The sequence below is a fragment of the Aethalodelphis obliquidens genome, unplaced genomic scaffold, assembly GCF_003676395.1.
Source record: "Aethalodelphis obliquidens isolate GAN/ISIS:26980383/991018 unplaced genomic scaffold, ASM367639v1 scaffold57, whole genome shotgun sequence".
Taxonomy (NCBI): Eukaryota; Metazoa; Chordata; class Mammalia; order Artiodactyla; family Delphinidae; genus Aethalodelphis; species Aethalodelphis obliquidens.
Window position 1 is genome coordinate 4,549,925 of NW_020838001.1, and position 24,175 is coordinate 4,574,099.

The following is a 24,175-nucleotide window of genomic DNA, read 5'->3' on the forward strand; positions in this document are numbered from 1 at the left end:
CCACCCACCCACCCATCCATCCATCCACCCATCCATCCATCCACCCACCCACCCATCCATCCATCCACCCACCCATCCATCCATCCATCCACCCATCCATCCATCCATCCACCCATCCATCCATCCATCCATCCACCCATCCATCCATCCATCCATCCATCCAAAATGTGTTCACTGAACACCTACGTGTCAGGTGCTGGGTTGAGCCCTCCAGTGCCCCCATCCTCCCCAAAACAGCCTGAGGGGGCAAGAAGACTGAGACAGGTGTGAGGGCTGGTGGGAGGAGCTTCTGGGCATCCCAGGGCATTCTCACAATCTGCCTCCCCCAGAGGCAGGTGAACCGGGAGTCATTTTGGTCCCAGGCGGTTAGGGTCAGGCTGAGGAGCAGAACCTTAAGCCCCAGAGCAGGTCTCGTCCAGGCTCCATCTCACACCAGCGGTGTGAGCTCTGACTTCCCTCCAGGGAGTCTCAGGGCCTGAGAAGACTGGATCCTCACCCAGTGCCCACTTGGGCACTGTCTTCTTAACCCTACAGGGTAGCGTGGGCATTATCTCCGTTTTACAGAGGAGGAAACGGAGACAGGGTGAGTTGCAGGGCTGGGACCAGATGAGGCCAGGGAGGCACCCAGGGCTCAGGGTGTAAGGAGGCGCTCGGCTTCAGGCACTCACCCTGCACCTGCAGGGCCTGACGGTGGGCACCCCTTCAGCTTTCGAGCCCTGGTCCCCTCACCCTGGCCGTAACCCTCGTGAGTTGCTAAGTGGTAGCATTGACATTTGCCATCAAGTCTTCTGACATGACCCAGGGCTCATTCTGTGACAGTTTACTTGATCATTCATTCATTCATTCAACAAAACGTAGCGAGCCCCCATCACACACAAGGCCTGTGCGAGGCATGGGGGCGGGTGCAGGCAGGGAGAGGCACCAGTGCAATGGGGGCAAGGCCGACACCACGGCAACTACCAGAGGCGACAAATGAGTGTCCATTACCCCGGGACCACGGGCTTATCCCAGAGGACAAGAACAGTTTCCCCATCTGAGACATAGGGGTGGTCGTGAGGGTCTGGTTTACTCTGGGGCCAGCAGATGTGATGCTCTGTAGGCAGGAACGGTCACCAAGTGGGGGTCCAGCCTGCTCTGATCTGCCCCTCACTTCATCCAGAGCAGCCCCCGCCTGCCTTTCCCAGCCAGGGAAGCCGGCCTGGATGTTTATTTGGTTATTAGATAACCAGGCCCAGGCACCACTTCTTTGATCAGACACCCTTGATAACAAGCAGAGGAAACAGACCATTTTATAGCAAGATTTCGCGGGGTGATCTTATCTTCCCATGGTGTTTTTAACAGGGACAAGGTTGAGGAGGTAGGTGTTTGGTGGAGAGGGAAGAAAGCGGCCCAGTCTGTGAAGCTCTCCTATCGGCCCAGCCCCGGACTTTGATCTGGCGGGAGGGTGGGGTGGGAGATAAACACAGAGCACAGAGGGCCGGCCTCCCACCCACCCTGGACATCTGGCTCATGGCCCTCCCTCACACGGGTTGTGCTTGGCTCCAGCAAAGCCCGCCCTGTGTCCCCCCCGTACCCCCTGCCGCTCAGACCACTTGGGGAGGGCCCCTGCGGTTGACAACTCAGAAAAGCGCACCTCTGGAGGCCAAAACGCGATAATGCCCACGGACATGACTCACGGCCAGCAGAGTCTGGGCTCAGGAAAGAATTGGCTTCTCCCCCAAAAAACCTTATAATTACCACCATTTCCAGTGTTCTCGGGGGATGGTCCTGTAGGTAAGAAAGGGGTCAGGAACTGAACGAAAACCACCCTTTCTTCAGCAAAATGCGAGGTCTGGACGATATAACTTTTTTGCTTAAAAATAAATATCTATGTTTGAAGCCAAATAAGTTTAGCTTCAGTTCCTTCTCTCTCTTTTGTTTGATCTCCTTGTGACCAGAGGGGAGTCTCGTTCATGATGGATATGTAAGGATATTCACAACAACATTGGAATAGCAGAGGAATTGAAAATGCTATACATTGATCAATGGGAAACTAGCTAAATTAATTCTATTGCATGTACACAATAAAATACCATGAAGAAAGCAAACACACATATAGTCTTTGGTTGAACCATAGACCATTCTAAGTGCTCTACGTTACATATACTATCTCACATAATTTCCCAACAATATTACTACTATCCCACTTTACATATGAGACAAGAAGTTAAGTAACATGCCCAAGATGACACACACATATATATATATTTTCTATGTCATAATATTGACATTCAGTCCAGTAATCCTCCAGTGTAACAGCTCCTTTACTTTGCTACTTGTTCATTTCCTTTTCTTTTCTTTTTTTTTTTTTTTTTTTGAATAAAATCTGCGCTGAACAGGGAGCTTATCTGCCCTTGTGCTTCTGTTTTCTCACCTGTAAAACCAGGAGAGCGGCACCAGTCGGCCTCGAAGGCCCTTTCCAGCTTCTCCCAGACTCCCAAGCCTCACCCACCGGTAGAGTGTGGCTGGGCAGGCACGGGTACCACCTGTAACTCTCGATCTCAACAGATGAGTTTAGCTAAGACTTAGGCATCACTTTGCAATAGTGCTTCCCTGTCATGCCTAAGCTTCTTCGAAGAATGGCTGTTATCATAGAATGGGCTTTCTCGTTTAGGATCTTCAGATTCAGAATGAAGCCAAGAGCACGGTCAGACAGGGCATCCTATGCAGACACAAGAGCATCCCAGACACAAGCAGGGACTCAGGAGTTCTCCCACCTTCCAGCTGTCTGGCCTTGGGACAGTGGCCCAATCTCTCTGAACTCAGTTTCCTCGTTCTGTGAAATGGGGCCAACAATACTTTCTACTTCTCATCAAGTTGTCCGGATATAAAGTATATGCATCTGAAGCACCTGGCCCACACCAAGGTCGAAATAATGATCAGAAATTCCTCTTATTTATAAAGAAGCCAATACAACAATTAACACACGAGCACCAGGCTTTGCAGGGAAGTTCCCATTTCTAATAGCAGTACAATAGGTTCTGAAAGTACTGAATCATAACCGCACCTGAGACATCAATGTCACGCCTCCTCCCCGTGTCAAACCATTAATACTCAAAGCCCCGTCAGCGACCTGGGACAGCAAAATGCCCGCATTCAGGAAATCCAGAGAGTACAGCCTCAAACACTCACGGACAGAACAGCATGCAGTGTTTAAAACTATCCATAATTGTACATTTTGAAAAATTAAAGGCACATAATTGCCACAAATAATCACAATTATGCAATTATAAATAACCACCCCTCACAACTCTCCTCCCGCCCATAAGTTACTCCTTTCACAGAAACTTAAGATGCGGCGCGCGTGCGGCCACTGTCTGCCGGGGAGCTGGTACCATCGCGGTTTCGGGGGGGCCACCTCGAGTCTCACGCTGTTCTCAGCAATCCATAGAGACCCGAAAAAAATGTCATTTTCAGGAAGGGAATTGATCGCTTCTCTCACATTTCCATTCGTGTAAGATCAGGCTGTGGCCTCATTCCTGCCTCCGGAGAAGAGGAAAGCTAAGGACAGCCCCGGGGGTCCCCAGTCGGGGGTCCTTGGGTTGAAGTTGAAGTTGAAAGGCTCCGGAGGCCCCTGGGAGCCTCACCCAAGCTTCTGCTAATGAATCAAAAGATGGGGTGCTGTCTACCAACCCGCAGGGCCAAGCAGCCCACAGATGTGGACGGGTGGGTCTAGAAGCCCTTTAGCGGGCAGGTCAACCGCCTGGACGTGCACCCTGGACACGGACCCGTCCCTACGTGCCCAAGTCCTCCCCAAGGCGACAATCTCCATCTCTCTTCTCTTACTCTCTCCCTCTCTTCCTCCCTCTTCTCATTCTCTTATTCCTTCTCCCTTTTCCATTCTCCTTTCTGTCCCTCTCTCTCCCCTCAGCCTTACTCCTTTGTCCCCACCTTTCTTTGTCTCTCTCTCTGCCCTTTTCTCTCTTCCCCCTCCTCCCTTTTTACTTTCTCTCTCCTTTCTTGGTTCTACCTTCTCTCTCTCTGTCTCCCCCCCTCTCCCAGGTAAGGACAACACAATGAAAACAGACACCTTGACCTATGCATCTCAGGTCTCCACCCCCACCCCCACACAGCTTTACTTCCGTTCTCCCGGTGGTCTGTGCGCCCTAGGAACGATCCACTTACATTTCTCTAATGCAAGTGATTCTGTGTCTCTTCTTCATTCATAAATCCAAGAACTTGGGAGGTCCTCCTTCCCAGATGCTACTCCTGTTCTTCAAGGCTTGCCTGCCACTGGGGAGCTGCCTGGGGAGGCCCAGGGCCTGGGGTCCGGGGCAGGAGGTGACTGGTTTGGGGGCATCCCATCCATACCCCCCCTCTCCTCGCAGCTGCCTTGCCTCTGAGCTGCCACCCTCAGCTGACTCACTCAGATGGGAAATGTGGGGAGGGGAGGAGTTGGGGTGGGGGGAACCGCCCTGGTCTACTCCACACTGTTTGCCCAGATGCTCTTTGGAGCGGAGACGAGCTAATCCCAGAGAGCGGCTGTGGGCTGCGGGGCGCCCCAGGTTGGCCACATTCACTGCGCGCTCCTGCACTCGCCCGCCTCCAAGTTGACGCAACTTTTCCAAGAGTATCTGTAAGGCCTGAATAAAAGCCTTGGGGGTCTGAGGGCCCAGAGGGCGTACAGGAGCTTCCCCTGACCCCCTCGCCCTTCTAGGAAACGACCTGGATAGGGGTGCGCTTTGGCTGGAGGAGCGCACCGCACCGTCTGACTTGTCCCGGACAAGAGTTTGAGGGAGGCCTCCCTGCTCACTGCAAAGACCTGGCGGGGAGGCAAGAGCCCGGGCACGGAGCGGGGTCGACTGGGGGTTCTGAATGGCTGGAGGAGCTGCGCCAGAGGGCTGGGCGCGGGCGCGGCAGTGCGCGCAACGCCCGAGGCTGTCTCCACCTCTTCTGGCAGCTTGGACCTATGAGTGCGCAGCTCGACTTACAACCATCAACAGCCCGGGAGGTGAGCGCGTGAGAGCGCCGAGGGGGGCGCAGGACCCTCGCAACTTCCTCGCAGGACCCCGGCGGGCTCCCGGAGTCCGCTGCCACCGGACAGCCCGCGCCCACGCCTCCTCTCCCTGGGGGCCGTCCTGCCACCCCGACGGGATGCCCGCAGCCATGCTCCCCTACGCTTGCGTCCTGGTGCTTTTGGGAGGTAGGTGCCACCCTCCCCCCACCGGCGCGCGGCCTAAGGTCGGAAGGGAGGGAGCTGCCGTCTGAAGTTCCTTGGGGCTTCTTGGGGACTGCTGTATGCGCCCGTGAACCAGGCCGGTGATTCTGCGTTTTGCGCTCTGTTCTCCAGCCTCCCCGGCCAAAACCTGCCTCACCTCCAGGCTCTTCCTGGGCCCTGTGTGGGGTAAGCCGGTTCCGGCACCACATGCGCGCCCGCAGCAGGCTGACCTCCAGGCACCAGGAGCTGCTCCGGGCCCTGGGGTGGCTGGGACCTCCAAAAAAATTCAGGAGGATCCCAGGCCCACTGAGACTCCCTCGGCAAGGTGCAAGCTCCACGTCACTCAGACCAAGGCTACAGAATCTGGTCTTGCCCACTGAATCCTAGACCTGCTGGGACTCAGAGCTGTGTCCTGCAGCAGAGCCGGGGAAGAAGTTAGGGGAGGGTACAGTGACCCTGGGCCCCTCCCCTAACTTCTGGTGCCCAGCAGGCCTGGGCCGGGGAGGCAAAGGACCACAGGACCCCTGGTAGAGGAGACAAGGGCCATCTCCAGGACTAACTGCTGTCCCGCTGCGTCTTCTTAGGGCCTAGGAATGAACAAAAGTCTGCAAATGCCAGCTGCCCATGGTGCACCACCATTGGCAAAAATGACAATAATAACCACAGTGTGCCAGGCTAACCCCCGAGCACCCTCGCCTTGTGAAGGGTTAAGAATTCTGGCCCTGGAGTCAGACCACCTGCTTCAAAAGCCCAGATCAGCTTCATATCAACCTGTGTGGCCTTGGGCAGGCATGTCCATCAGCTCTCTTAGACTCAACCTTCTCATCTGTCAAATGGGCTCACCAGACCCTCACCTCTGTCTGGGATTGCTGTGAGGATTTCAAGAAGGAGAGCAGGAGAAGCACCTAGCACCTGCTTCCTGGCCCTGAGGCGTCAGGTCCTGCAGGAAGACACGCTGCGCAGGTACAGCCAATCATGCTTTACTCCACTACGGGCAAGGAGCAAAGTCAGGTCTCCCTGCAGGAGCTCTGCAATCAGCCCCGAATTTCTAAGCAAGATATTTGAAGAAGAGATGAACGGGGTCTGAAGGAAAGTGGAGGGAAGGTGTGTTCGCAGTTTGAAGAGCTGCAGATACATCCACCAAAAGGGGACATTTATCTCAGGGCTGGGGTGAGAGGTCACACAGCCGTCCACCGTCATGGAGTCCTCCCTCAGAGCAAAGATAGGCCACGGCAGCCCTGTGCCAGGACAGTAAGGGTGGAAGGAAGGGGGCGAGGAGGGGGTGGCTGAGAAAAGAGTCTGTGTACTTTCCTTCGGGGCACGGAGCTGGGGAGGGGAGAAGGGGGATGCTGTGTCTTCATGTCTCCTCCACCTCCTCCCGGGCTGTTCCTCCCCGTGGGAATGGGACAGTCCAGCGCAGCAGGACAGATTTTACCCCAGGAACCTGCAGTCTTGGTCACCGCGCAGTGCTGTTGTCCTTGGCAAGCCCCGAGCTTCTGTCCTGCCAATAAAATCACTGCAAGTGTAGCCTCGCGGCTCTTCTCCGGAGTCCTGCTGCTTTGCTCCTTGGCGACCTTTCACCGCCGCAAGTCAGACAGATTCCACAGGAGAGAAGCCAAGAGTGCCCAGCGGGCCCAGGCGAGCGCGGGAGTCCGCTGTGGAGCCCGTGATTCAGACCCAGACGCTAGGAAGGGCGCCGGTCCCATGCGGGCTGCCTTCAAAGTTCCTTGCTCTAAGCCAGGAACCATTTTCCACTTAACCCTTTTTCAAAAGTCCTTTTCACCACTGGCTGTATCACCAGGCAAGAGGCTCTTTGTACTTTAGTGAAAGGAAACAGAACCCCGTTAATCCTTCAGATACTTAGATAATTTAGGTGCCTGAGCTGAGGGAAGCCTGAACTTCACGTCTCCAGGTTCAAAAACTTTAGTGTAGGCACACCAACGGCCCCAGCACGGGAACTCACCGTGACACACACACACACACACACACACACACACACACACACGCCCCAGGGTTTCTCAGCCTCGGCACTGCTAATGTTGTGGTCCAGATCCTTCTCTGCTGGGGGTCGTCCCGTGCACTGGAGGTGGTGTAGCGGCATCCCTGGCCTCCACCTACCACATGCCAGTAGCAACACCTCCCAGTTATGACAACCAAAAGTGTCCCCAAACACTGCCAGATGTCCCCTGGGGGGCCACAGTTGTCCGCAGTGGAGACTCGCTGGTATGGGCAGATCTAATTCAACTGGTAGATTTTGAGATGAATCTGTCAAAATCACCGGGTCAGATGGATTTTGTTATGCTTACTCTGAGCAATCAGGAAATCAAAGACACAGTGGGCCCAAGAAAAACAACACAATCTAGGTAGTTTCTAATCTGGATGTTGATTTTTCCCATTTGTCCTCTCTCCCTCTTGTCTCTGAAAATGTCCTCCCTGGGGATAACAGGAGCTAGGCTGTGGGTAAGCGTGGTTAGTTACCCGCTGGAGCAAACCCTCCTCAAAACCCTGCAACGCCAGATGTGTCTTGTGCCAGTGCAGTGGCTTCCAGCTTTGGTTCACTCCCCAGCAACCTCTGGCGTTTAAAAATCTCCTTACTCAACAATTTATGCTTGAGGGGAAAAATGAAAAACCACAGCTTCTTTTTTTCCTCTCATTTGTATTTTTTTTTTTTTCTAATCTCAGTCCTGCTTTTATCTCTAGCCATATACTTTGCAGTGGCAAGTTATCCCTTAGAGACAGATTAACTAGAAAAAAAATCACGGGCCATTCCATAATAAATTAGTTGTTGATATGGGGGCTCTGTTTCAAAACCAAAGTAAAAACTGGGGAGAAAATTAACTTAAGTACACTTGTCTGAAAAATCAAAGGTGAAAAGAGATCGGTAATTGTATTCGTTATTTAAAACAAAGAAGAATTTTGAACAGAATCTGCCCCTTGCCGCTTTGCGTGGCTCGTGTTGTAGACAGATCGTCACGGCCGGCTGTTTCACTCATGTTCTGACCGAGGCTGGGATCTCCAAATTCAAATCAACCAACTCAAGGCTAATAGAGCAGCTTCCTTGATTCCCAAACCATCTGGATGGCAAGCTAGTAAGAAGTTCCATTGAAGAAGTCTTTGGGAAATGCATTGCAAGTTCACTATGTTCATGGAAACTAAGCCAGAATGAGCCCCTGGTAAGACTTCCAGGATAAGAGTGCTTCACTGCCAAAGTCGGTCTCTGAACTTGAGGGCATCTGAGCTGAGCTGGGGGGACTCTAGGGAAGGAACTGAATTCTGAAGTTGGCGCTGGAGGTGGCCATGAGTTGTGGCCAGGGGTGGTGGTGTGACTGTTCCTCAAACCAGAATGGCTTTCAGAAGCCCTTTGTGCAAAGCCCGCCCCCGACCCTGGAGCTGGGAGTGCAGGTGTCATGGTGAACAGGATGTCCCAGAGAATGTCAGGCCTCCCAGCGGGAAGGGCAACCAGTCCAATGGGCATGGGGACACTGGGGAGGCAGGGCTGGTGCCCGCGCAGGACCTCTACCTGTGCGACGGGAGGTTGCCTGGTCTCAGCTGAATCTAACACGTGTCTTAGAATCTATCACGTGTCTCTCTCTGTGCTACGGAGAGCTTGAGAGCAGCGTCTTGGGAACTGAACAGACCTGGGTCCCATTTTAGCTTTGTCACCTATGTCCCCATCAGTGAGTTGAGAATGGTGATAGCTGCACCCTCAAGGGATGATCGAAGGGTTAAATGAGACGTCGTGTGGTCAGCGCTAGACACCAAGAGCCTTGTGAACCCTCCCCGCTGTCAGTGTTGAGAGCTGGAGCCTGCACTCGACTCTCCAGACCCGGAGAAGAGAGAGGCAGGTCAGGGCTCTCAGCCAGGCGCCAGTTCAACTTGAGCTTGGGTGCGTCCCTTCCTGGCCATCTCCTTTTGGTGGGTGCTGTATTTTCTTCCCACTCTGATGTTCCGTGTGTCCTCAGGAACACCATGGCTAGTCTAATGATACCGACAACAGCAACAAAATTAGCAACTGTTCCTGTTCAGCGAACCAGGGTCAGCCCTCCTTGTACACCATCTCCTATAACCCTCCTCCAGCCCCAGCTGCCAGCCTCAGTTTCCTGACCTGTGAAATGGGAAGGGTGGCCGCCCTCACTGCTGGGGTCGGACCTGTCTAGCAGAGAGGGGCCCAGGTGAGTTTCCGATCAGAGACTGCGTTTGGGGGGCCTTGATGTGCACGCGCCACTCACTGGGGGAAGACGATGAGGACCGAGAAACAAATGGGGCAGCTCCTGCCCTTGTCGAAGTCGGAGTCAAGCAGACAATGAAATCTCCAGCTAGCAAGTAATAACGATATGAGAGTGACTATACAGAGTGACTATACAGAGCAGGTCCGCGGCATCTAGCCTGGATTGGGAGGTTAAGGAAGGCCTCCCTGAAAAGGTGAAATAGCTGCAACTTGAAAAAAAGAGGGCGGTTTAACTAGAGGAGACGGAAGAGTAGGTTCACCCCGGGAGAGGAGGTAGCATGTGCAAAGGCCCGGCTGCAGAAGAAAAGAGCAGTGTGTTCAGGGACCAGAGAGAAGGCCGGTGAGGCTGGTGAGGAGGGAGTGAAGGTGCAGGGGGTGGACGAGGTCAGAGGTTAGCAGGGGCTGAACCGCCGAGGGCCATGGGGAAGGAGTCAGACATTATGTCAAGGGCAATGGAGGGTCCCCTGAAGGGCTCTCAGCAGCGTTCGGAGGGGCAGGGGATGCCTCTAGAAGTCGTGAGCTCCCCACCACTGGAGGCATCCTAGAGCGAACGGGACGATGGTGGCTAGCACTGACTAGGGAGTTGCCTGGATTTGCTTCTAGCCCTGAAAGTCTCTGATTCTAAGGAGTCCCACCAACCTCCTAGTACAGGACATGGGCTTTCAACTGTCATTTTGGCCCCCCATAGACCCCCCTCAAAATTTAGTGCCCAGTAAGGATACTGGTAATGGTGATAGGCTACACTCACCAGCATTCAAGGTGTCCAACCATCCCGGGCTCAGTGCCACCCCTACTTCAGCCCTTGAGGCAGGCTCTGCCCTGGTCCCCGTCTTACAGCATCCCCAGGAGGAGAAGCAGGGTGGGATGCACAGCCTCTCCCCAGACACCTCCTCTAGGTCATCACTCTGGCCCATTTTCCCTGGTCTCTTCTCCTCACTACCACCATCAACATCTAATCGAGGCGACCAGCCACCCTCAGGGGCATTTTGCGATTTAAAACACTCATATTCTATCAAGATGTAGGAGGTAAGAAAGTCCACCAACTAGTCACTTACGTTTTATGGGACTCAGTCCCAGCCAGAGCCTCCATCCAGCTCAGCCGTGTTCACACCCCAGCCTCCTCCCCTGAGCCCCTGCCAATGCTTCTTGGTCCCCGTGTGACCCTCATCCCCACACACTTCACAGGCAAGCTTTCTTCCTCCGCAGAGAAGATGTCACCAGCCACCTTCTGTGACCAGGACACAGTCACTGTGTCACCCTGTCCATCAAGCCACACCCCTTTCCACCACAGTCTCCACACACACACGTCCTGTTCCTTCTGCTTAGAACACTGTTCCCTGCCCCTAGCCTCCCCTTCCCCTGCAGATTTGGGTATAAATTCCTAGCCGTGGAATTGCTGCAGCAAAATGTGTGGGTTAAGTTCCTCTACCAGCCTTCCTTCCGAACGGGTTGCACAGTCAACACCCCCCATGGATGGCTTATGAGAGCCCCCATTTCCCACATCCTTGCCAACCCTGGTCATTATCGTTCTTTAAAAATCTCACCAGTGGCAATGCTTGGTTGTTCAGACTTGCATTCCTTTAATTATGAGCAAAGAGGAACGTCTTATCTGCCCCTTTCATTGATTTTCCTGTGAGATGTCTGCTCGTATCCTTTGCCCATTTTTATATCAGACTTTAAAGAAATCTCTTCTTCTTTTTGACTCGTTAGTGCTCTTTCTGTAGAGAGGAGCTGTCTCCCGTATGTGTTGCCGTTTCTCCCAGCTTGCTGCTTGTCCATCGAAGCTTCCTAAAAGAGAATTTACTCATTGTTCCTCGTTTCTTTCATGTTTACTCCATTGAAACGTGCAGAGGCACATGGGTTTTAAGCTAAATGTGCATTTTTTTACCCAGGAGGAGAATAGATGGCCAGATATTCTTACCATAAATGACCATATATGGGGTCTGTGTGTGAGAGAGAAACTGACTTTCCTCGGAGGGAGAGACACAGCCCAAGCGCTGTGCTAAGCACGTCATCAGTGAGACCCCGTTTGATTCTTGCAACCGCCTATGCCACGGGCACCATTTTACAGAAGACGAAAGCAAGACCACACACCCAAGGTCATCCAGCCAGCTAGCCCAGGGGCTGAGATCTGTGGGCCCTCCTGGGGCAGTTCAGCTCGAAGTTCAGGCGAGGACCTCCCTGCCCTGCTGCCGGTTTGAAAGAACCAGGGTTTAGAGCCAAGTCTGGGCACCGGGAGATACACGCGCTCTGAGGCATCTGGGCTGGTGGTTTACATAACACGACTTAATGGGGAAGATTGCAGCGCAGAGACCACAGGCATGCTAACAAGAGCAGCGTTTTAAATCCCCAATTAAATGTTAATCTGAGAGTTGTTGGAGAGGGAAGGCTCCTAATGGTCCATCTGCAGAGACCGCAGAGCTGGCTGGGCTCTGGAATTCAACTTCCCACATTCAAATTCCAGCTGCTCCACCGACTGCAATCCGTCCGTGCCTCAGTTTCCTCCCTTGTGAAACAACGTCTACCCCAAGGGGTTGCTGTGAGAAATAGATGTTACTGTCCACGTGAAAAGTTTAGCACAGTGCTAGGCACACAACAAGGGCTTGGTGATGTCACTCACATCATTATTTTCTTCTATTTTTTAAAATTTATTTATTTATTTATTTATTTTTGGCTGCATTGGGTCTTCTTTGCTGTGAGCGAGCTTTCTCTAGTTGCGGCGAGCAGGGGCTACTCTTCATTGCGGTGCGCAGGCTTCTCATTGCAGCGGCTTCTCTGGTTGCAGAGCACGGGCTCTAGGCGCACAGGCTTCAGTAGTTGCGGCACGTGGGCTCAGTAGTCGTGGCTCACGAGCTCTAGAGAGCAGGCTCAGTAGTTGTCGCTCACAGGCTTAGCTGCTCTGCGGCACGTGGGATCTTCCCGGACCAGGGCTCGAACGCGTGTCCCCTGCATTGGCAGGCGGATTCTTAACCATTGCGCCACCAGGGACGTCCCACTCACATCATTATTAAGGTGACAGGACACTGCCCTGCAGGGTCTAATCTTGGGATTATCCTATACTACCTTTCTTAGGGGTGGCTGCAAGGCATTCTGGGACATCAGGAGTGTGGCTGGAGAGGAAGGGTCAGAAAGGGTGGTGACACAGTCAGAGGAGGATGGGGGTGCAGAGTAAGAAAAGGGAGTCAGAAGCCCAAGTCCCTGCTTCCAAAGGCGTGCGAGAGCTTGGGTTGCCTTTGTCTGGTAATGTATCCAAAGTGCCCATCTGGTGGGTGGGTCAGTGTCACGCATTTCAGGAAGTCTGTATTTGTGTCCTAAGGCTACTGTATAAGGTACCACAAACTAGGTGCCTTAAAACGACAGAAACTTACTGTCTCACAGTTCCGGAAGTCTGAAATCCAGGTGTCAACGGGCCATGCTTTCTCTGAAACCTGTAGAGGAAAATCCCTCCTTGCCTCTCGTAGCTTCTAGGGTTTGCTGACAGTCCTTGGCTTTCCTTAAATGCATCACTCCAGTCTCTGCCCCTGTTGCCCCATGGCTATTTGCTCCTCTTCTTATAAGGAGACCAGGCATCTTGGGTTAGGGCCCGTTCTACCCCAATATGATCTCATCTTAACTCTTTATATCTGTAACATTCCTATTTCTAAAAAAAAAAGAAAAAAAGAAAAAGGTCACATTCTAAGGTACTGGGGTTAGGACTTGAACATGTCTTTTTGGAGGATGCACTTGAACCCATAACACCCACTGTTGTGTCTGAAGGGCCCACTCTGCTGGGTGGGATGGTGCTAGGTGTTTCTGGGAAGAGGAGATTCGAGAAGCTATGGGATCAGCCTGTAATTGAGAGGTGAGTGGGTCAGGACCAAGCCATACCCAGGGACCTGGGAGGGAAGGGAGGCCAGGAAACCAGAAATTAAATACTCACCGTTAGGCAATGACTTAAATAAAATTTGACGGAATTATGGCCCCACATAAAAACTATATATCTAAAAAACATTGAATGATGGGAAGATATTTTGGGCATAATGTTAGAATAGAAACCCAGTGTATGTGCATCTGATCTCAGTTATGTGTTCATGGTGGAGGGGGGCATCCTTATCTTTTAAAATACAGACAAAATCATATGAAATGGGTGGTTATTTCTGAGAGGTGGGATTATGGGTGATTTCTCCCTTTGTCTTTTTATGTTTTTTCTGTACTTCCTATGGGATTCATTCCATCTGGGGCTGGGGAGTCCAAGGAAAGGGGCTGAGTTTGCCCCCGAATCTCCCAGATTTGTGCTCCCGCACGTTTGCTAGGATCTCAGCAGGAGAGGTCGGTTAGAGAAATGACGAGGCTGAGGCCTGTGAAACCTGACCTGGCTGCAGGGCAGGGTCCTGGTATCAGAAGTGGGGTCAGCCCCAGCGGCACCATCTTTCCTGGGCAGTAGACATGCCCTTAGGCGGGCTGGTGTTCCTGGGCGCTGATGTGAGGAACAGCAGTGTCCCAACCATTCAGGTATTTAGACAGGAACTTGTACCCTCCTTGCTGCCAGGAGAGGGGGATGCCAAGGTGGCCTGTGTCCAGTCAAGTAGACAGGACTTCAGAAGAGGGAACTGGAGTCCTACTGGGGTGGCTGAGGCCAGACCATAGCTATGGACGGCTCCGTACCATCAAGAGCCGGCACGCACTGGGCACCTTTTTTTTTTCAGCACTGTGGGAGCATTATGTTATTTCTTCCCGATCGCCTTGTGATTCGGGCACTGCACTTGTCACCATTTCACGCCTGAGGAGATGGAGGCCACTGGACTAGGGTGCTTCTCAAGGGGCAGAGGCTGGAAAGACTGCAGCCTGGTGGGCTCTTAGTTCCTCAGCGGCCATCCACAGCATGGAGGTCCCAGCCCCAGTTAGCCCAGAACTCGCGGCTCTCTGGTGGCCATAAGGTACTGACAGTCTCTCCACACAGTGAGCCCAGGGCCAGGAGACCCACCACCCATCACCCAGGGGAAGCAGGGAAGGTGGAGTCCAATGCCAGGGAGACTCATTGGGCTACTTGTTGGTCCCATGAAGTGGGACCAAAGTGGAGCCTTTGCCCCCCAGCTGCTTCGCAAGTCCTCTTCTGCTTGAAGCCAAACTGTGGTGGACAGGCGCTGGGTTTGCCTGCCTAGGTTCCATGCTCCCTTTTTCTGCCAACAGCAAAGTTTCCCTTACTGGCTGTAATCCTGGAGGACTTGTTAATCAAAGTGCCTCCCCTCCACCTGGGGCATGAGTCTCAGGCCGGCCAAATAGCTATCCCCAGAGCTTAATGTACTTTACAATATTTGAGCTGCCCTTCTCAAGGCTCAATATTAAATTATACACAAAAAAAGGGAAGCGAAGCAATAGCTCACACCCAACCAATCTTTCCCCAAAATATGCATAAAAACAAAGCACAAGACATAGATGTGTTTAGTTTGGAATGATCAGTGGCCACAGCAAAGCGAAATTATTTGTTCTTTGAAATGTACAATTAGAGTTGTTTTAACATGTGTTTTTGGTGGCTGGGTGTGGGTTTCTAGATAGTTTGAAGCTGAAGTCTACTGTTTGGCCCATCAGCTTTAACCCAGTTCTGATGGGCTCCACTTTCCTTCACAGCCAACCACGGGTACTGAAATGAAAACCAACTTGCCAGGGGGTGAGACTGCCTGGGCTTTTACAACTGATGTTTGGACTTATTTTTTCTGCCACAGTTTCGCAATACTTTTGCATTTCATCTGCCTTTTGCAGGGGAGGTCAACTTAAAGTAACCACTGAAATCGCAGAAAAGGTAATAACCTTGTGATCGAGCGACTGGCTGCATTTTCCTGTAAACCCCACCCCAAGCTTTCAGCGACTGTAAAATGCCTGTTTGGGGCAATTCCAAGATGTATCCATTTCTGCCATTGAGGGTGACTAGGGGCAGCCTGACTTCCTAAAAAGTCAGATTTCCAGGTTACGTGTAAAGAACTAAGCCCAGTCCCATTCCGGGCATCCATTACTGCTGTGGACAGGGGCCCAGGGAACAGAGATTAGGGTCCTGAGCTTCCAGAATCCTGTAAGGGCTTCAGCAGAACATGGAATCACTTGGAATTTGCATATTCGTCGCCAGAGAGCTTCTCAGAGTGTTTGAGGCCAGAGCTGCTGGAGTTCATTATTAAGAGGGTGAAACATATTCCCTGTCTACACAGATAATTTGCTCAGAAAGTTCTTTCCTTCTTTTTTTTTTTTATCCCACTTAAGTATTAATACAAAGACAAACTTCTCTCTCCTCCAAATTCTGATTTAGAAGAACTAAATGAATGAGCATGCATTTACTGTGTTTTTACATAACTTCCTATCATTTCAACTCAACGATGGAAATACTTCTTCATTCCAGTGTTCTTCAGGGGGCGTTCGGTGGGTGCCAACAAGGTGCCAGGCACTGTTCCCCATCCTGGGGACACAGTAAGGAACAAAAGGGGCCTGGCATGGCCCTCGTGGGGCTGGCATCTAATCGGGCAGTGGGGTTGGGGGAGCACAGACAATAAATAAGAAAACAAACAAATAAATGATATGAAATGAAGAAAAGATAGCGACTGGGAAGGTGGGGTTGCCAGATGAGGTGTCCCTGGAAGGCCCCTCCAAGGAGGTGACACTGAAGCTCGCTCCTAAAAGATGAAAAGGAGCAGCTGCGTGACGATCGGGACGAAAGGAACCTGAGTAGGGGCACAGCAGGTGCAGAGACCCTAAGACAGGAGGCAGTTTGGCCCGTGTAAGAAACTGAAGGGAAATCAGAATGTCTGGGGCCGGAGAGAGCGATGGAGAGTCAGAGAGGTGGGCAGGCCAGCTCACGGGGCGCCTGAAGACCTCGGGGGAGGCTGTGGTCAAGTTGAAGGGCTTTGGGAAGCCAGGCCAGGTTTGGGGGTTCAAAAGGCTCTCTGGCTGCCGAGTGGAGGACGGGAGGCAGTGGTGAAGGCTGGGGTGCACTGGTGGAGATGGGGAGAGGTGGGACTATTTCCAGGTATGCGTGGAGGCAGGAGGGTCAGGACCTGTCCGTGGACTGGACGTGGGCGCTGCAGGAGTTTCCTGAGGCTGTCACACAAAATACCACAAACTAGGGGCTCAAAACAACAGAAATCTATTCTTTCACAGTTCTGGAGGCCAGAAGTCCAAAGTCAGTATATCGGCAGAGCCATGCTCCCTCTGAAGGCTTAGGGGAGCCTCCTTCCTGCCCCTTCCAGTTTCTGGCAGCTCCCGCTGTCCTTGGCTTGTGGCCGCATCCCTCCGGTCTCTGCCCCATCTGTACAGCATTCTTCCCTGTGTCTTCTGTGTCTGTGTCCAAATTTCTCTCTTCTTCTAAGGACACCAGTCACTGGATCTGGGCCCACCCTCAGCCAGGATGACCTCATTAATCGCTTCTGGGAAAACCCGATTTCCAATACCACATTCACAGGTACCGGGTGTTAGGACTTGATTGTATCTTTCGAGGAGGACACAATTCAACCCAAAACGGGTTAAAGAGATGACTCCTGGATGTGTGGTCTGATATGAGATGAGATGGAGGGACCTGGGGAGGGGGATGGAGACTGTGGTGGTCGGGGCACCATGTACTGTTGCAGGGTTTTTCACTCTACAAGAAGGAAGTGCTGTCTGTGCTCCACAAGGCTGGGTAAGAGGTGGACAGCTGGACAAGGGCACATAGCGGTGGCCTCCAGCCTGGTCCAGAGCTCGGGCTCCATCCTGAGACCAGTGGGGAGCTTGGAGTCCAGCCCAGGAAGGACACACCGGGATCCACGTCATACCAATCTCCCTTTGACAGCCATCTTTAGTTAAAAGCTAAAATATTAGATTTTTTTAAAAAAAATCTTTGCATGAGATGGAAATGCCTGGTCCAAAGTCGGCGCACACACAGAATATTTGTGGAAAGAATGAATGGGAGAACGGAGCCTGCTGGTGCTGTGAAGCCAAGGGAGTCGAGAAGGCTTAACTCTGTCTGAGACCAGAGAAAGGAGGTCGAAGATCCCAGAGGAGAGAGGGGATGGAGCTTGGAGGAGGAGCTAGAGAGGGGGGTCTGGGCCAGGGGAAGGGGGGCTCTGGAGCGCGGGAGGACCCCACAGTCCCAGGTCACATGCTCTGAGGATGTGGGTACTCGCTGTCTCGGGGATGGGGGTGGGAGCAGGGCTGTCACCCCGGAGCGGGAGAGGTTGGGGCCAGGCCAGCGAAGGCTCGTCAGGGCCACCAGGGGGAGGGAACAGAGCTGATTAAGAAGGAGCCACGGGCGTGTCCAGGGGCGTGTATTCCCCGCGCATGTCTGGGTCTTTTCTCCAGCAGCTCTTGGGGTCAGTGAAGGTGGATCCAGCAGCTGAGCCTTAAGAAAGCAAATGGCCGAGGTCACGGCTGCTAGAAGGCAGGCAGCACAGGAGCTGGGGAAAGCAGAGGGCGCTGGCTGATGTGGGAGAAAATCTCTCCTAGCGACGGCAGGCATGGCCAGGGCTGTGGTCTGTCAAGGGGTCTCTCGCGATACCCAGCCTCCCTCCTCTCTGTTCTAGAACCCTCATTTCCACTGGGCGCTTGGTCCTGCAGGCGGCGCAGCCTTCTCCAGCCTCCCTGGCAGCTGGCGTGGCCACGGCTTGGGAGCAGAAGCGATGTGTGACTAAACAGGCAGGGCACTGCCGCCTGCCCCTTCTCTCCTTACCCTGGTAGAAATGCAGGCCTCCCAGGTGGACACGGGATGGATGTGCGACTCCAAAAAGGGGACAGAGATGTGAGAGTGGGACACATGGCGTCAGTGAGGAAAGAGCAGTGGCTGGTGGCTGGAGGTGACATCCACCGGGAGGCGATGAAGGTCAGGGGAGCCCCCAAGGACAAGGGGCTTTGGCCGGAGGAAGGAGGAACCATGATCTAGAAGCAGCGTGGGCTTAGGACCTGCCACCAGGAAGGCTGACATTCAGGTGGAGACCAAGGTTATCAGGGACGGGAGGAATGGGTCCAGCACAGGACTTGGGTGGCCAGTTTAAACGGACACCCTTAAACGTCCTCCTTCACCCCTGCTGGCCCCTTAAAGCCCTCTTCCTGGTCAAGTGTGTCCCATCAGCTTCCACCTGACCAATCACCTTTCCTTTTGCCCAAGGGCCAATTCAGGATAACCAAGGATGTGAACGGAATCCTTTTTCCCTTCAAGAAGTTACATCCCTGTTAGTCAGGAACACAATATCTGAAGCTGCACTTCAGCATCCTTTAATAGGTCCCCAATTACCGAAGGGGTGCGTTTCAGAGGCTGAAATTTCAGCCACCTCACAGCCAGCCTACACCAGGCCTGATTATCATGCTGCCCCCTGAACAAATTTCATTACTGAGCAACAAACACACTTGCGAAGCTAGTTTACACTGTCTTTGCTTGGCTGACCTTGTACGCTGTTGAGTTGGAAAATGTGATCTGTATTGTAAGGCCTCTTAATAATTTGGTTTTTTTTGAAACGAGGGACTTTTCCATGGCAAGTGAGACAAAGAACACCGTATGTAGCACAAAGAACGCCTCCATGTATTTTGAAACAATTTTCATTAGCTAAGTTTTTTACTGTAAAGGGGCTTTAAATTTTATTCTAAAAACAGTCTGCCACCCACCCACCTACAACACATATTTATGTATATTCCTCCATAAAAAAGGTCTGGAGAGATACTAATAATAATCGTTGCTCTTGGGAGGAGGGAAGGATGTTTAGGGGGAATGAAGGGAATTCTGCGTCTCTGCCGTATTTCTTAAGAATGCGGGTGAGCTGGGGCAAATGTTATGGGGTGAACTGTATCCCCACACCAGGATTCGTATAATGAAGTCCTAACCCCCAGCACCTCGGAATGTTACCGTCTTTGCGGAAAGGGCCTGTACAGAGTGATGGAGTTAAAATGAGGTCATTGGGGGGACCCTGATCCAGTATGACCCGTGTCCTCATAAAAAGGGGAAACGTGGGGCTTCCCCGGTGGCACGGTGGTTGAGAGTCCGCCTGCTGATGCAGGGAACACGGGTTCGTGCCCCGGTCCGGGAGGATCCCACATGCCACGGAGCGGCTGGGCCCGTGAGCCATGGCTGCTGAGCCTGCGCATCCGGAGCCCGTGCTCCGCCACGGGAGAGGCCACAACAGTGAGAGGCCCACGAACCGCAAAAAAAAAAAAAAAAGGGGGGAAACGTGGATGAAGGCTCACAGGGAAACGACGTGAGGACACAGGGGAAGACCAACGTCCGCAAGCCAAGGAGAGGGGTCTCAGAAGGAACCGACCCTGCCACATATGCTGTCCCTCCATCTGGGACGTCCAGCCTCCAGAGCGTGAGAGAATCCATTTCTGTTGCTTAAACCCCCAGAGTGGGGGCCCGTGTGACACCCCCGGGACCTAACACAGTGAGGCACGGCAGGTCCAGCGTCCTCCTCCATGAAGTGGGGCGTCCAGGTTGCCCTGAGCTGGACACGGACCCTCGGCGCCCCAGCTGCCTCCACCAGCCTCCACCCAAGCCGCTCTCAACGCCAGCTCCACCCCCCAGCCCGGAATCAGTCCCGCTGTCTGCACACCATGCCAGGCGGTTTTGGAGGGATTGTGACCATCAGATCTCACGCTGGCCCGGCACCGTATCTGTTCCCCTGTTCCGTCCTCAAAAGGCCCCCTAGCCCTCAGCACTGCTGGCCAGCCCTCCGGTGTCCCCACCGAGATCCTACAACCCCACACTGGCCCCTACCCCGCTCCTTCTCCAGGGCATCCAGGCCTCTGCGGGGCTCCTCCTGGGCGTGTCCTGCCCCAGGGCCCACCCCTCTCCCCTCCGACCCCTCCCCCCTGCCAGCTCCCTGCAGGCCCAGTGAACCCAGCCCCCAGGCCCAGCCCGCCCAGCCTTCCCGCTCTGACACCCCTCCTTCCTCTCCAAATACCCCTCCTCTGTCTTTTCACAGGCTTCTGCCCCTCAAATCAGCACAGCCACATAGGTAATTTTCAATTTTCTAGTAGCCACACTTTTAAAAGGTAAAAAGAATGAAGTGAAATTATGTAATTATACATTTTGATTCATATTTAATGGTAAACTTATTTAACCCAAGAGATCCAAAATATGGCCACACACAATCAATATTTTAAAATTATTGAGAGAGTTCACATTATTTTTGAAATAATGTGCAATAATACTCGAAATCTGGTGTGACAGCACATCCCATTTTGGACACAAAATTTCCACCAGAAATACTCGATACAGCCTACCCTGGTGGCACAGTGGTTAAGAATCCACCTGCCAATGCAGGGAACACGGGTTCGATCCCTGGTCCGGGAAGATCCCACATGCCGCGGAGTAACTAAGCCCCTGCGAGCCACACTACTGAGTCCACGCGCCGCAACTAGTGAAGCCCGTGCCCCTAGAGCCCGTGCTCCACAACAAGAGAAGCCACTGCAGTGAGAAGCCCGCGCACCACAACACAGACCCAATGCAACGAAAAAAATTTTTTAAGTATAAAAAAGAAATACTTGCTATGTATTTAGGTTTTATAAAATTTACAGTTGAAAAAGACAGGCAAGCACTTAACCCAAGTTGTTCCAAAACCTAAAAGTGTTCTAATAACTGAATTGAATTTTAGTTTTTAAATTTAATTTAAAATCATGTTTCTCAGAAAAGGGACATTAGGTAAAAATGAAGAAAATCCGAATCAAGTGTGGACTTTAGTTAATAATGATGTACCAGGATTGGTTGCTTAATGTGATAAGTGTACTGCACTCATGTAAAATGCTAATAACGGGAATGGGGCTGGTGTAGACGGGGACTCTCTGTACTATCTTCCCAACTTTTCCGTAAATCTGAAACTCTCCTCAACTCTCCTCTAACTCTCTCCTGCAGTCTCACTCCTCAGAGGGCCCCCGTGACCAGATCTGTGAGGTCAGACCTAGTGATACACACACGCAAGTTCACATAGTGACTTCTGTTTTTCACGCGGTTTGCAGAGCCTACTTTTTTGTTTCATGCAACGTTAGATCAGAGTCTTATTAACGCCGCCACCTCAGTGCTGCTCATAAGAAGCCCCTTGCCCCCTCCCCGGCCGCCCGCCCCGTGCGTGCACGGCCTTGCCCAGCCTCGCCCGGAGGGCTCTCCAGCTCCTCCAGCCCCTCTCTCCCCTGCAAGCCCTGTGCTCCGTCAGTTGTACCTGCTCGGAGCAACTCCAGAGCTTCTGTGCCTCGGGATATGGCCCCCCTGCCCGAGCCCCAGGACCTGCTCCGCCCAGGCAGCATCCCCCACCTGTGGACCCCGCCTGCGGACCCCGCCTGCTCTGCAGGCAGAGCTGCAGCCACAGCAGCTCTCTGTCTTCTCCTTGCCCGTCCTCAGGGCCTTTGCACGCGCCACTCCATTAGCCTCAACTTACTACCCACGTGTCATTTCCCAAAACTTCCCTGGACCCGCAGGCTGGGGGACCCCTCCTCGCTGGTTTTCCTCTTCATCCCCCGCACTGTCGTGTCGGGGTTTTTTGTGACATTTCGTCCCTGAAATGATGTGGGTACGCCGTCTGTACCCACCCACCCACCCAGCTCAGCACCTGCCCCCGTCCTGGGCACCCACCTCCACTCCCAGGCCAGGCAATGAACCCCTCTGGGGCACAATCGGTTTTAGTCTCTCCCACACCTGACCCGGGGTTTGGTGTCGATTCTTGCTAACTGCATACACTAAAATTTCTTTTCAGGATTCAGAAAATCAACCTGAACTTATTAACCTCAGGGACAGCAGGACTGAATAGAAATGCCCCTTGCCCTCCTCTGCTCATAAAAATATTCATAAAGTGTGAGTGTGGCTACAGCCTGCCGCAGCAGGCCCAGTGCTCAGCTCTCTGCCATCCTATCGTCTGTGCTCACTCCCCGCACCAGGAATGCCTGATGTGGCTGCATTAGCCCCAGGCTGGGGAAGAGGAAACAGAAGTGCCCACGAACACACAAGCAGGGACCCCAGGGCTGGGGTCCTGGCTCCTGCGGGGGCTGGTGGAAAACAAGGAGGCAGCGCCCTGCTCTGCAGGTGGCCCCGTCCGTGCCGAGGAGACTGGGGGACCCTCAGCCAGGGCGTCGCGTCACAGCCCAGCGTTTCGCATTCTGCATTGCAACAAGAATCACTCACATGGACTGAGACTTTCCTACGTGTCAGACACCTGAAGTAAATACTTCACCCGTGTTACCTCTTTCTGCATGGCAAGCCTCTGAACGGATGAGGAAACCGAGCGTCTGGAGGTGAAGCATCAGCCTGTCACCCGGATTCCAGCCTGGATCTGTCTGGTCCAGCCTGGGCTCCAGCCACGGGGCACACCGGCCATGGTCCCTGCCTTTAAGGAGCCTCGGCACAGGGGGCTGATGAACAGGTGTGTGCTGGGGGTGGAGAAGCTCCCCCGGCAGAGGCCTTCAGCAGGAAAGTGACACACGTGCGTGGTTAGGTCACGCAGTGTGACTGCAAGGCCCTGCGTTGCCTTCCTAAGGCCACGGCCTTTTAACACACTGATCTGCAAGAGGGCGCAGCCGTGGGCATTCACACAGGAACCCATGCGGGCTGTAATGCTCTGCTCTTGCTGTCTTGAAATTCTTAATGCTCTCGGAACAAGGGCCCTGCTTTGTCAATGTGTACTGGGCCCCGCAGTTTATGGAGCTGGTTCTGGTGGTCAGTGTTTGTGCATGCGTCTGGCAGGTGTGGCACCAGGCCCAGCAGAGGTGTCCCAGCCCTCCCTGAGCTCACAGTCAGCTGAGGAGGCCTGTGACCCCCAAGTGCCCTGATCTGCACTAACAGCGGTCAGTGCTGGGAAGGTAGTGGCCAGACCCCCACTGTTCCCTGTGGAGGCAGTGAAGGGGGGCAGCAGGCCCTGGGGGGCACTGGAGGGCCCATCTTGCAACAAGATCACAGGGAAGTTCTCACTAAAGAGGTGACACTTGAGCTGAAGGATGAGAATGAGCTGGAACGTCCCAGCATTCCTGGGCCTGGGAACTGTCAGTGCAAAGGCCCTGGGGTGAGTACAAGCTGGGCATCTTAGTCCTTTCAGGCTGCAGACTGGGTGGCTTAAACCACAGACATGTCTTTCTCACAGTTCTGGAGTCTGGGAGGCCCAAGATCAAGGCGCCAGCAAACTCCATGTCCGTTGAGGGCCCTCGTCCTGGTGTGCCTTCTTGCTGTGCCCTCACAGCACCAAGAGAGAGGGGGCTCAAGACTTCCCCTTCTTGTAAGATCACTAATCCCATCCTGGGGGCTCCACCCCCATGACTGCATCTAAAACTAATGTCTCCAAAGGCCCCACCTCCAAAAGCCATTGCACTGGGGGGCAGGGTTTCAATGTGTGAATTGGGGGCAGGCACAAACATCCAGTCGTAGCACTGGGTGTGACAAAAAGTTGACAGTAAGTCAGTGTGTGTGGTGTGCGAAATGCTGACAGAAAAGAAGAGAGAGCCATCGTAGGCGAAGACTGCATTTGTAGGGCTTGGGAATGGGAAGGGTTTTAAACAGAGGGTGACTTGCTCACATGTACCTTTTTATTACATAATATTTGATAACTATGAAAATATATGTCCTCTGGAGTATAACATAAAATGGACTCCTGTGGACCCACCTCTTCCACCAAGAACCAGAACACTGCCAGTGTCTTTATCCACCTATATCTCTTCCTCCCTAAATTCTGTGGTTATCTGTTCCTTGCTTTTTTCAGGGTGTGTGCACCCTGAATGTATTTTCTGGTGCTTGCACTTGAGCTATATAAGTTATTATGTGCTGTACGTGTTTTTCTGCACGTTTGTCACTC

The 24,175-nt window shown here is 53.0% G+C and overlaps 1 protein-coding gene across 1 annotated transcript in view; it reads left to right on the top strand.

Moving 5' to 3' along the window:
• The window catches only part of APCDD1L (APC down-regulated 1 like), a 58,106-nt gene that overhangs the window by 3,754 nt on the left and 30,177 nt on the right, over nucleotides 1–24,175 (top strand). Inside the window, exons 2-5 of the mRNA XM_027086632.1 lie at nucleotides 4,697–4,714; nucleotides 4,940–4,990; nucleotides 5,045–5,182; nucleotides 5,330–5,383. Coding sequence (XP_026942433.1) covers nucleotides 4,697–4,714; nucleotides 4,940–4,990; nucleotides 5,045–5,182; nucleotides 5,330–5,383 — 261 coding nt within the window. The remainder of the gene's footprint in view (nucleotides 1–4,696; nucleotides 4,715–4,939; nucleotides 4,991–5,044; nucleotides 5,183–5,329; nucleotides 5,384–24,175) is intronic.